Source organism: Rhinolophus sinicus, linkage group LG03 (genome assembly GCF_036562045.2).
Source record: "Rhinolophus sinicus isolate RSC01 linkage group LG03, ASM3656204v1, whole genome shotgun sequence".
NCBI lineage: Eukaryota > Metazoa > Chordata > Mammalia > Chiroptera > Rhinolophidae > Rhinolophus > Rhinolophus sinicus.
In genome coordinates, this window is record NC_133753.1 from 22687600 (window position 1) to 22701403 (window position 13804).

Here is a 13804-nt window from a genome sequence, read left to right on the forward strand (position 1 = left end):
GGTGCATCAGTCCCAGCTGAGGTGGGAGGGGGGTAGAGGTGTGGGGTGGGGGTGGGATGTCTAATGATTTCATTCCTACAGCTTTCTCATTTCCGTGGTCATTATTTTGGCCCCACTTGCACATCTTTTCCAGGGACAGCCAACCTGTATTTTGGGCACCGCTATGTGCTAAGTGCTGGCCAGATAACAGGAACATGACAGGCACAGCCCACCATCTCAGCAGCTCTCACAGGAAAAACAGACACTAAACAAGCACAAGTGTGCAGAGCTCCAGAAAGGGTCAGGTGAATACAACACGGTGGGGGGGGGGCGGCGGCTCCCTGCTGTGCCTAGCTGGTCTTGCTTCATTCATTCAGCTATGACAACCAACACCTTCTCCAGACCTTGTCAAGTGTTCTGCAGTGGGGTGGGGGTGGGGCCAGAGAAAGAGAGAGAGAGGGAGAGGATGTATGAGGGAAGAGGGTGGGCCAGGGGCACAAGAGCTGAGGTTTGGGCAACTGAATGATGCAGTTTTGGCACAGAGGAGAGTGATGTCAGAAGAGGTGGAATTGGGAGAAAATAGAGGGGTCGAGAATATGGTGGTTTTCAGGGGCTGGAGGCTGAGGTATAGGCAGGAGGAAGGAGCGAGAAAACGGGAAGGATGGGAGATGGGGTCAGAGGTGGAGCCTTGATACCAGGTCCAGGAGAGTGTGGCCACAGGATGAGGGAGAGGCGGCTGACACTTGTGCACTGGGGAGGAGGGAGTCACATCGAGTCCATCATCTGTGGTGGCTGAGACCCAGGTCCCAACTGGGTCGATGACTATTGACTTTATGGGGAGGGGACAGATGCCACATCTAAGCAGCCTTTGAAAGAGCCGTAGTCAGGGGTCGAAGCCCCTCGAGGCATCATTTTCCCTATGATTCTTCTGGGAACGGGAGTGTAGGCAGAGCTGCCCTGGCCGCAATTTCACCACTGTCTGATGAGGCATGGCCTCCCTCCTGCCCCCACTCAGCCCTGCCCCTGGCCCTCCTGGTGTCCAGTGTGAGGCACTGCACCCCAGAGTGGCCTGAGCCCAGGGGAGCCTAGGCTGACCGGAGGGCTCTCTGCTGACATCGCTCTGCCGGACAACGGAGTGCGTTGAAGATTTTCCTGATGCAGAGACCAACAGAATCTTGGAAGTTCTGAATGAAACCCAAACTGTTGGGTTTCACGGACCTCTAGAGAAAGAGAGATTCCAGGCTGTCACCATCAATTTTTAAACTGGAATCCCAGGATCTCTGTCCCTCAAGGTGACCTGCTGGTGGGAGGCAGCAGGAGAGAAGCTTCTGGAGGAACAGAAGCTCCTGGAGGTAAGAGGGATGGACTGGCCTGATTAGCTGGGACCTGGCTGGTTTTCCTCTACAGGGTGGAGCCCACCCCACCCCATGCAGAAATCTGGGTCACACGCAGAGGGGCTGTGCTCAGAGCGCTCTTTTGGCTGTGTGCTGGAGTCACCCCTGTAAGAGCAGAAACCAGCAGCTGAGTCGCTTACTGGTTACGAGCCTGCACTCTGGCCTCAGACGAGCCAGTTCTACCACATAGTAGCTGGTGACTGTGAGTAAACAAGTTACCCTCTCTGGGCCTCAGGGTCCTCATCTGTAAAATGGGCTCAATCACAGCATCCCCTTCAAAGGATTGTTCTGGGTGAGCATGAGCTAATGCAGGCAAAACATTTAGAGCATCCTGGTGCCCAGCAAACATTCAGAGGACGTTGGCTGCTGGTGTGATTCTCCCAGAAAATCCAGCAGCTGGCAGCTTGTGGTTAAACCCAGCAAAACTCTTCCCTCAACCAAGTCCGCAGATCTAGAATTAAGGATAATTCCATAGGAACTTGTCATTTACCAGGAGGGAAAGTGGATGGTTAGGCAAATTAAGAGGATAAGCCTGAACCGGGAATCTACTCTACAGAAGAAAAAATGGTTTCTGAACACTTGAGTACACTCTTCTGTACATTTCTGTAATTAATTTGCTAAGCAGGGGCCACCTGAGCTATTCATTGAAGCCGACTCTCAGACCCTCCAACAAGGCTTTATTTGTTAGGAACCAGCCCTCAGTCACCTGAAAGTAACACAGTTAAACCTCCTTTAAAAATTATTATTAAAGAACGCAGGCGGAGACTTTAATATGGGGGGGAGGACGGGGAGGACCACGTGGCTAAATGTGAATCATTGTCAAGGTCCCAGTATTTCTGTCAGGTGATGGATACAGGGGTTCTTATTACATGGAAGGGAGGGAGGGAGGGAGGGAGAAAGGAAAGGAGGATAAGGAGGCCAATGATGAGAAGTATTGTGAACCAAGGATTATAATTAATCAAATCTGTGCATCTGAGGTCCGGTATTTACATATTTTTTTTCTTAAACTGATACTTCTTTAAATCAAATTGGCCTTCCGCCTGAGTAGCCTGAATCACCTATTTTAACAACTGGTGTTTTATCGTTACTATGTGATTGAAATCTTGCATAGTGTAGCTTTCAACAGTAGATCCATTTTTCTGGACAAACACAACCTACACAGCTGGAGTCAGTGAATTGTAAGTTCTCAGAGATTCTCCTGCCTCCTCTGGTGACTTTCAGATGAGGAACTGACGCCCCAAGTTGTGAGTGGCTCAAAGTTACTAACTAGAAAGCCAGGCTGGTTGGGGTCTGGTTGGGGGTTTAGAGACACAGTGAGCTGATGACCTACCTGGGAGAATGAGCTGACTCAAGCAGTGGCCCACCTGCCACTCTCCATGGCCACATCGTTACCACAGCGCCATTCTTTCAGTGGTTCGACATTACCTGGTCTCCTCAGTAATACCTTCCTAATACTCTCTTGTTCTTTCTCCCCTTGGGGGCCCCTTTGGGAGCCAGGACTGCAAAATGACCCAATAGCGAGCTGGCTTCAGTGAGAACCTGCCTCCCGCTGTGCAGTGGAGCTCAGGCAAAAATCTGTAATTAAGCATCTTGTCGTTAGAAGGATTAGTCAAAACCAGGCTGATCCCGGACAACTGATTGAAATCTCGTTCCACACAAATTACTGCATGGAAAATAATGATGGGTAATTAGTGCCTTTCAATCGGGGCTTTTTATCCATGATTTTCCAGGCTGCATCCATCATAATGAGAAGAGAGAGGCTGTGTCAAGGGAGTGGCTGGACAGAGAGTGGCTGCCCGAGGACAGCTGGGCTGGCCCACAGTGGACGGCCACTGCTGGCTCACACCACGGCTTGTGCAAATTAACAAAAGGGGCACCCTTCTGGGGAGACCAATTCGAAACTTCAGCCCTCACCTTGGTCCTGACAGTGGAATGCCCTTATGCGGGACCCAAAGGTACCTGGTGGGTCTTCCTTTAGCCCAATGGGCCAGCTGTGGGCTCTGGCCCCCACAAAGGGGGGTTTGGAGGAAGAACAACAGCGCACATTCAGAATATGCCCCAAACACACCTCTAGTGTTCTTCCTTTCAATAGCCAGTGGAAAGCTGACATCTGTGAATTCATCTTAACTCTTCTTGACTCTGTTTTTATTTTCACCCCATACCAAGTACTGATATGGCATAAACATCCCACCTATTGTCATTGAACATAGTCAGCAGTTTCCAGATGGCATTTAATCCTCACAGTAACCTTAAAGCTTAGTGGTTGGAGCTGGACTGCCTGAGTTTGAATTCCAGGTCTTTCCCTTACAAATTAACTTTTCTGTGCCTCAGTTTCCTCACCTGAAAACGGGGATGATAATCATCATATTCATGTCAAAGGGTGGTCTTCAGAATTACTGAATTAATACAGAAAAGAGCTTGGAATAGTGCCTGATATACAATAAGTGCTCAATAAATAAATGTTAGCAGATGTTCCTAGCACCCCTTTTTGGTAATGAAGAGATGGCTTCCATTCTCAGCCTCTGAAAAGTTCAATCCCACAGCACGCAAGACTGTCTTATTCTCTCTCTGCTTCCATCATTCATCCATCCACGCGTCTACCTCTCCACCTATTTAATCATGCATCTGCGTGCATCTCCGTGTGCTGGGACTTCCACGGAGAAAGTCCCTTTTCAGGCAAAGAGGCTCCTCATGCAGAGGAGTGCATAGAACCAATTATTAGAACGAACCTCTCTCCTGGGAGCTGACATCTAATTGCAACATTTTCTCTCTCTCTCTCTCTCTCTCTCTCTCTCTCTCACACACACACACACACACACACACACACACACACACACACACACACACGTCTCTGCAGCATTTGCCACATTCTTACAGACCTCCACCCCACTGGTCCAGCTGATTGACCCAGGGGTGTACACCGGATCCAAGCTGAGCTAAAGAGTGTCTCCCATGAGATCTGTGGTGTCAGGGCCGCCTCTCCAGGGACAGAAGCAGTAAGACAGACAGCTCAAGTGTGGGCAAGGTCAGACTTCACACCAGTGTGCAGCGAGGGAGAGGATGTGAAAGCTGGCAGCAGAGAAGGGTGCCTGCTGGGGGCAGACGCCTGGGAGTGAGCCTCAGCTGCTGTTGACAGCTGCCCACAGGCCCAGCAGCACCTCTGCTCAGGTGACTGAGCAGAGCCTGATTCCCTGACTCCATGTCGCACACAACGGGGGCTCTGACACTTAACCAAAAGGACAACTCACACACCATCTCCCTCATTCATTCCCAGTTCTCAAGTATCTACTCTGTGGCACTCGCTATTCCAGCCCTGACGATGGACTGGTACACAAAGTAGACAGGTTCCTGCCCTCAAGCAGTGACAACACCATATTTCATTGACTCTAAGCTACACAATTTTTTCACATATTAACATCTTGGCTATCAGAATGCATCTTGAATCAATGGCATGCCATGGTTTAATTTAGTTAGTGGTTCCAAAAATAATCGTGTCTTTAACAATAGATGATATCATAGATTCAATGAAATATGATAAATAAGTATAGCTGAGACTGCTATGAGTTCACCAAAAACAATTTCATTTTCTTCCTAGGCATCAGAAATACTACATCTCCCAGTCTCCCTTTCAGTTAGTTGTGGCCATTGACCAGGTCCTGGCCCATGGAATGTGAGCAAAGTGATGTAAGCCACACCCCCTCTCTGGCTCATAAAATATCTCCCATGGCACTCCCGCCTCCCATTCTCTCTCTCTCTCTCTCTCTCTCTCTCTCTCTCTCTCTCTCTCTCTTCCTTCCTCTGTCTGCAGGCCACACAGGATCTGAGCAAAAGCTCCAGAGGGTCCAGGCAGAGGACCCAGGAGATGGCCCCAAGGCCCTGGGCGATGGCAGAGCCACAAATTGGAAGGAACCTGGGCCCCTGAAAAATCTCTTGAAAGGCTGCCTGTTGAACACCCTCACCACAATGTTATGTGGGCAAGATGTAAATTTCTGTTGTTAGGTCACTGAAACACTGGGGTTGTATATAATAATAGCTAGTATAGCCCACCCTGACAACAGTAAGTAAACAACCAAATACTATAAATTCGGTTAGAGATGAGTGCTATGAAGAAAGAGCAAGGAAGGGGACAGATGGCAGATGGATCACTGTCCAGATACAGTGGCCAGAGAAGGCTTCTCTGAGAGGTGGACATTTAAGCTGAGGCCTAAAGAAAGCGAGGGAGGGAGGCATGCAGGGAAAGTGCTAGAGGAACAGCCAAGAGGCAGGCAGGGCCCTCTTCCAGCTAGTGGCACTCAAACCAGTCCAGGACCTCAAAAGGCCTCTGGTTTATCCCTGTTGCCAAGTGGCCACCTGTCTTTGTTGAAGACCCCAAAGATAGGGAGGTCATCAGTTCAGGAGGCAGTTGTTTCCATCTTTAGACCACTCCGATTATTTTAAAAAAAAAAATCTTGTCAAGAGCCAAAATATGTTTTCCCTCTGGAGCTTCTAATATAGTTTATACAACTCTCTCCCTCGGGACCTACAGAACAAGTCTAAGCCTTCCATAGACAGCAATCTAGATTGCTGAAGGCAGCTTCCTCTTCTCTAGTGAGGCCTCTACTCACCGGGATCAACATTTGCCCTCCTTTGAGAATAATCCATCTGCTCTGTCTATTCCTCCTAAAGAAGAACACGGGAACTGAGCACAGCCCTTCAGGTAAGTCCTGACCAGTTCAGAACAGGACAATACTGACACCTCCTTCATCCTAGACACTATACTCCTGTTGATGCAACCCAAGATGGAATCAGCATTTAAGGCACTTGGCTTACACTACCAACTTTCACTCTGCTCCTTATGTGATCACACAGCTGAGTCTCTTTTGTGCTGTTGGTGGGCCTCACTGCCACTTCCCCATGTGTGTCCCCGCAGGGCAGTGAGGGGGACAACACTTTCATCCACTGCCTGATAGTGACAGTGGCCCTTTCTATGTGGCCTTCTGCACACCAGGAATGACAAAGGGAGGTTGGGGATCCCAGCATCCATTTCTCTGCCTGACTCAGTTTTTCAGTCTTTATGCTAATGGACAGCCTGGGCAGATGACAAAAAGACATCTTAACTCAGGTGGATAGGTGGGACCTGGCAAAGCAGCCAACTGGGAACCCACTTCTGACCTCTATTAGGATGATGGTAGAAGGCTTACTCTATGCTGGGCATGGAACTATATGTATTAAGTCATTGATTCCTTGAGACAACCTATTGAGGTAGGTACTATCATTTCCCCCATTTTGCAGATGACAAAACTGAGGCTCAGTGGGGCTAAATATCTTGGCAGGGGTCACACGGCCAGAAAGCGCTGGAGTGAGTGACAAAGCAAAGGGGAGTAAGTCACAACACTCCTCCAAACGGCTCAAAACAGCTAGGAGCTTCCCATTGCACTCCCGGAAAGCAGGCATCCTTATTGCAGCTGGGAAGGCCCCCGAGGCCTGGCCCCACCACCTGCCTGCTCTCCCCTGTGGTCCCTTCATGCCAGTCACACAGGCCTCCAGACTATTTCTGGACTACACCGTCATGCTCCCACCTCGGGGCCTCCGTACATGAGGCCAGGGCTGTGTCTGCGTTCTTATCTGCTGGAACCGTCTAGAACACTTCCAGGCACATGATAAGTACTCAACAAATACCTGCACACGTGAACGAGGCGGTCTGAGAGTTGGGTGGGTTATGAGTCCCCAAAGCCGGCACCCCCTCAGGATGTGACATTCACGGGCCTGAGCCACAGGACAAGGCCAGAGTCAGAGCAAAGGGGACAGCCACTGCTGCTGGAGCAGAGCCCAGGGGCCCGAGGCCAACAGTCCCCAGGAAGGACCCGAAGGATCAACCTCACCACCAGTTCCCACTGAATGCCACTAATCCTGGTTTAAAGACTTTACAAATGGTGCATGGATTTTTCTCTCTGTTTTGCTTTTTGTTTTTTAAGCACCCAAAACCACGTGATATGTTTGGAAGCAACTGAGAGAGGCTCGAGTCTGAGACCCACTTATCAACGAATCTGGTTTCAAAATGTTCAAACACGTACTTTAACACAAGGATCAATGCAATGTATGAAAATCTGTGGGAAGTGGGGCTGGAAATAGCTGGCCTTGACTTCGAGCCAGAATGTTGTCTCTGTGTAAGTGAAAAGGGTCCACCACTTCTCCCTGCCCTCTAGAGAGAGGGCAGAACAGGGCCCAGGCACAAGGGTTCTAGAGCCAGGTCACCTGGGTTCGAATCCTGGCTTTGTCACTTACTGGCTGTGCAACCAGTTGCTTTACCTCCCCACAACTCAGTTTCTTCATCTGCAAAATTCATAATATCAAGTCACCAAACCTCGTAGAATTTTTCTGAGGATTAAACAACACAATAAATATAAAGCACCCACAGCACCACCTGTACATAGTGAGTGCTCCAAAAACAGGAGCTGTTAACTATTATTCCTCAGCTCTTTCGGGTATAGGGCCTTCCAGCCACAGCCAAGGAGGGTCTGAAATTTGGGGTCTCAGTCGTCTCCTCTACAAAGTGGCTATCAGAAGAAAGTAAGAAAAGGTGGGGAAGCAGAGGTGGGGTTCACTTCCAGGCTCCTTGGTCCTTCCCTGGGCTGTTGGGGGTGGGCTGCTGGATTCACCAAGCTTGTCCTTGGAAATGCTGTCACTTATCACGCTGACTTCTCCAGATGGGGCATTTTGACTATTGATCTGATAAATAAACAGCCTGCTGGCTCGATCAAAATGTTATTTTGCATTTCAATTACTGCTCACTAATGCAACCTTCATCTGGCCAAGATGCTGCTGGCAATGACACCAGCCCTGCCACTGGCTTGAGAGCTGGATCTAGCCCCCTGCCAGCACCAAACAGGATTAGGGCCCTCCCAGCCTGGGAATTCGGAGCAGGGCTTGGGGAGATAGCTGTTCTGGGGAGGTGAGAGGATGAGTTCAGAACTGGAGGGGCAGGGGCTGCTGTCATGCCTGCCAGGAAGGGCCCTGGTGGCTGCAGGTATGTCAGATTGGACACACCCAACCCAGCCAAGCGGCCCCTGGGACTTCAGAGTCTTGCCTCAGCATCCACCCTGCTTTGTTGGGTGCCCTTGGGCATACCACTACACTTCCCTGTGCCTCAGTTGCTGCATCGGCAAACTGGATCCGAGAGCTATGCTACTTCTCTGGGTTGTTTTAAGAATACAATGAGAAAGCAGACGTGAGAGCCCTTTGGAGGAAAAACATATTGATGCTGTTATATTATTTAATGGAATAACAATAACACAAAATTTCCTTTCTTGTTAAGTACTTACCATGTGCAAAGTGCTGTACACATATCAGCTTTCTAAGCCTCACAATGCCTCTGGAATTTTAGCCCTATTTTACAGATGGGAAAATCAACTGAGGCACAAAGCCGTAGCATGGACCACACAGCATCTCATCTCCAGTATGTTGAAGGGTTAAGTCTTGAACGCTAATCCATCCTGACACCCACGGGCCTGGGAGCTCTGGGGGTTTAGCCAATCTGGGGTGTTTCCCTCCACCCCAAAGAACAAGGACCATCTCTGGAGAAGCATGGTGATGCCAAACATGGTTACTTCTTCCCTCTCCAGGCCCGACTCGCCTTTCAAGGTGACAGAAGAGAAAAATAGCTTCTGTTCTCCTCCTGGGGGGTCCAGGCTGGGGGGAGGGGCAGAGGCTGCTGACAGCCAGAAAGAGGATGGCAGGTGTCTTAGACCAAATGTGTGTCCCCCCAGAATTCATATGCTGAAACCTAGGCCCCACTGTGATGGTATTAGGAGGTGGGGACTTTGGGAGGTGCTTATGTCATGAGGGTGAAGCCCTCATGAATGGGACCTATATATAAGGACCTAGATAAGGTCCTTATATATAGGGCCTTATAAGGAGAGCCCCCAGAGCTCCCTGAGCCTTCCTGCCATCTGAGGACACAGCCAGCTATGAATCTGCTTGAGCCTTAATATTGAAATTGCCCGCCTCCTGAACTGCGAGGAATAAATTGCTGTTGCTTGTAAGCCACCCAGGCTGTGGTATTTGGTGCTGGCATCCTGAAAGGACTAAGACAGCAGGCCTGAGCAGAAACTCTTCTCTGGACCACCTGGGACTGGGACCAGTGTCCCAAGGCCAGCCACCAGGACCGAAAAGACAAGGGGCGAGCGAGACTCATCCTGCTCCGTGAGACACTAGGCTCTTCAGAGATCTGAAAACATGGGTACATCTCGGTGACAGGTACAGGCAGAAGAGATGTCACCTAGCACCAGAATTGCCAGGGCCACGTCATCTGTGTGCAGGCATATGATGGGCAGAGGTAACCTGTGAGCCCCGAATGTAGAAAATTCAAAGTGGAGAAATTGGAACTCCCAATATCGAGGGCCCCTTTTGGAAAGGACTGCCTACCCCTCCAACTTCTGTGTGCCTTGGTGGGATTGAGGGTAAATTTTGGCCGTTTGCCCAAATCACTTTGTCCTTTGTCCTCATTAGGTGCGCTCACCTAATGTGCTTCTCTCTGTCTCTCTCTCTCTGTCTCTCTCTCTCACACACACACACACGTGCACTCCCAGCTCCCCTTTCAAGGGTGGAATTGAAATTTTGTAGTTTACATTGCAGGTTTAAAAAATAATAATAGACAGCACAAGGGTCTTCTGAGATCTTATTATGCCTGGTATTATAGAAAGAGCCCAGTAACTAACTGACACAGCTTCTGTCTCAGCTCCAAGGCTGTGTGTCTTTGAGACAGTCACTTGCCCTGTCTGGTCTCATTCTACTTCCCTTTCTGGAAAATGTAGACAGCCCTCAGCCATCTGCCAGAGAGGCCTAAAGACACATGACACAGGAGGTAAAACAGTAGGCCTTCTGGAACGAAGCCGCACCGTTTATCCAGAGATTTACCTGGGAAACTGGACACCAGTCACAAGCTTTTTGCTCATGCAGCTTTCACAGGTAACTCAAGGGTTAAAAATGAAATCACAGAAAGAAAAAAATCCACGTTACAAAATGAAAACACTCGCTGTAATACAATGACCTGAGATCAATACGACATGTAAAGCCTGGGAATCCATACCATCCCAGTCTCCCACCCTGATGCATCTGCCTAGCCAAACGCCAGTCGCCTGCCCCACACGACAGACTCCCCAGGGGAGCAGGGCTTCTCCACACACATCCACCCCAGAGCTGCCAGCCCCATCCACCAGCCAGCTCAGGCCGAGCTACTCTGGGGGGAGGAACCACCCAAATCTCTCCCAGTCCAGATTCAAGCCTTGGTAGGCTTCTGCCCCTTCCTTCCCCCATGACCTTCAGCAGGTTCTCGACCTTCTCTGAGCCTGTTTCTTTATCTCTAAAACAGTGATAACCCATCTTGCTACCTCATTACTGGAGTTAATGTGAGGATCAAATTAGGATATTATTTTTCAAAAGCTTTGTAAAGTGTCAGCCTCCTGCCATGTTGTCACATGCGCCCTGCCACGCTCACTTTGACATTTCACAACCCTGACTCCTGGAGAGAAAGGGAACACGGTCTTCAGGGCAATCAGTCCTACGAGGTGCCTACCCAGAAATGGAACTGAACATGAACCCCGAGTTCATCAGCACTTACACGTCCGTCCAATTAACCCTCGCTAGGCCCCGAGATAAGTGGTTTCACCCACACTGTGAAGGTGGAGCAACTGAGGGTAGAGTTTCCTTGTTCAATGTCCCTTTGCGGGTCGAGGGCAGAGTCAGGATTTGAACCCAGCCCCCTCCCCGCCACTCCTGAGTTCTGAGCTTGACCTCAATATTTCACAACCTTTCAATATCACAATTGTAAATGGAAATAGTTTAAACTGTAAAAGCAAACTACCTGGCCGGCATGCCTCAGAGCCGTCAAGGTCATGAACTAAGGAAAGTCTGAGCAACTGTCACAGACCAGAGATGAAAGAGACAGGACAACAAAATGCAGTCTGGAATTGAGCATCCTGAAAGAGAAAAAGGACATCAGTGGAACATGAATGAAATCTGAATAAAGTGCAGGGCTTAGCTAACAGAGAGACGTACCGACATGCGTTTCTGCATTGCGCCCCGGTATCGCGCTAATGTAAGAAGTTGGAGAGAGGAAAACATGGGCAGGCGTATACGGAACTGCCTGCACCATCCTGGCAACTTTTCTGTAAATCCAAAACTCTTCTAATTAAAAAATGTTTTTAAACTGGAAAAAATGAAAAAGCTCCAACTTTGCCTCATGAAGAGAACGTGAGGAGCCTCGTGACCCACATGCCGACCTGTCCTCAGGAGGCTCTGCTGTCTGACCAGCGGCTCCTCCTTCTCCTCCGGACAAGCCTTGCTCTGCCTCAGCTCTGCCTCAGCTCTGCTCATTTGCACACAAGGTGTGCTGCCTAGAATGCCCTTTCCTCTCTCCACCGGCAGTCACCGTGTGGCATGGCTGGCTAGAGCCTTACAGATGACCCAGCACTTTGAACCAGATATACTAGCAGTTTAGCCTGAGAAAGTTCATCAGAAGCAAAAAGCCATATGCTTGAAACGCGACCTGTAGAATTTACTTCAAACACACATGCATCCACACACACATGCACAAAAACTGCTCAAAACCACCGCAGTGTTGATGGATTATGCCATATCCACTGGGTCGGACTGTGGAATTGCTGAAACAGTGGGAATTAGAAGAAAATGGAGAAACATGTTGGAAATAAAATCCAGTCCCTATCGTGGTCTGCAAAGCCCTCTGTAAACAGCCCTGGCTACCTTTCCAACTTCACCTTCCTCCCTTCGCCCTATGTTCCAGCCACAACAGCCTCCCTCCTTGCTCTGTCCCAAATATGCCAAGGGCATTACTACCTCAGGGTTTTTGCAGTGGCTACATACATGTGCAATACAAAAAGAGATGTGTAGAAGATAGTGTGCAAGCCTGGAAAGAGAAGTGATATTTGGGGAATTAGCTGAACTTTCAAAAAAATCTTTCTCAAAATATTTAACATTGTAACATGGTTGGAAACTGTACAAAGAGGACATCCTTTGCTATTGTTCAGACCTCATTTTAATGTTGCTCTCTCTCCCACTCACTGGCTGTGTCACCTTAGGCAAGCCGCTTAGCCTCTCCTGAGCCGCAAGTGTTTCGTCTGTAAAATTGGTATCACATTCCCTTATTCAGAGAGTTGCTGTGAGAATTAGAAGATGAAAAGAAAATGCTTAGCACAGTACTTGGCATGTAGGGATGACCTCTGTAAAGGTCATTTCCCCACCCAGTCTGTTCAGTTTTGTTTGTATTGTTTGTTTTTATTTTGGACGAAACCCAAATGTCACTCCTTCCACAATTTTCCAAAGTCAAGGACGCCCCTTTGAAACCCTGTGGAACTTAGAACACACGTAAGTTAGAAACACCAGACTTTGCTGCTTGTCAGCCTCCTCTTGCTAGCTTCTAGAAGGCAGGGCCCTTGTCTCCCTCACATCTGGAGCCTACAAAACCTGGCTCAGTGCTGGGTGAACACAGAGTGGGCTCTGAGTGATGCTGAAAGAATGAATGATGCACAGACCAGGGCAGGGCAAGGAGAGCTTAGATAGAGAATTTGCAAAGAAGTTTGGGCGGAAAGGGATCAGAAAGCTCATTTGGTTCAATCCCCTTTTTACAGATGAAGAACCTTAGGCTCAGGGAGGATAAGACTTGCCTCAGGTCGCCAGCCAGTCAGAGCCGGACACCTGGCTCACGCACTGCACCTCTGGGGCAGAGCCCTGAGGAGGGCTGAGCCCTGGACTGGCAGTCAGCCCCAGGTGTCTCTGGGGAAGTTATGTGCTGGGGGAGGAGAGGGTTACAGAATGTCTCCTTCCAATCAGCGATTGTGCTAATCAATCAACTCAATTAAATCTAGAATGCTTAAAAAAGTAATAAACAAAAACAGCAGCAGAAAATAATGACTAATAATCAAGTAAAATTGGATTATTTCTGTGCTGACTGGTTGGGGGGGTAGGGAAGTGAGAAAGTTCACTGGAGCGAGGAAAGAGAGAAAAATAGCTGGCTCAGCAACCTGGGGACACTGGGGGCCTGGGAGGACCCACAGGGGCAGAATTCCAGGGCCCTTGAAAACAAAAATCCACCAACCAACACGGGACTATGTCCAGGCACTATTCTAAGTGCAGGATGCATATGAACTCACTTTGTCTTCACAGCAACCCTAAGAGGGCAGAACTATTATGATCCCATTTTACAGATGGGGAAACTGAGGGGCAAAGACATTTGGTCCCATAGCTGGGGTACAGCCAGTATTTATTGGATGCCTATGGTCTAACACCAGCGTTTTGCCCTAAGGAACTGCTGGATGCAGGTGGAGAGCTCTATGTGCCTGGGGAGGAAGCACATTCACCACATAGAAAAAGTGGTTACTACTTACCGTGTTTCCCCAAAAAGAAGACCTACCCCAAAAATAAACCCCAGTTAAGAT

The 13804-nt window shown here is 49.1% G+C and overlaps 1 protein-coding gene across 8 annotated transcripts in view; it reads right to left on the bottom strand.

Moving 5' to 3' along the window:
* Positions 1 to 13804, bottom strand: part of ESRRB (estrogen related receptor beta) — a 167062-nt gene that overhangs the window by 58451 nt on the left and 94807 nt on the right. Inside the window, exon 1 of one of the 8 annotated variants that reach the window (XM_074327175.1) lies at positions 11215 to 11325. The exons of the other annotated variants lie outside the window; for them this stretch is intronic. Coding sequence (XP_074183276.1) covers positions 11215 to 11225 — 11 coding nt within the window. The 5' untranslated portion in view covers positions 11226 to 11325. Of the gene's footprint in view, positions 1 to 11214; positions 11326 to 13804 lie in introns of those variants that run through there. 8 annotated transcript variants of the gene reach the window in all.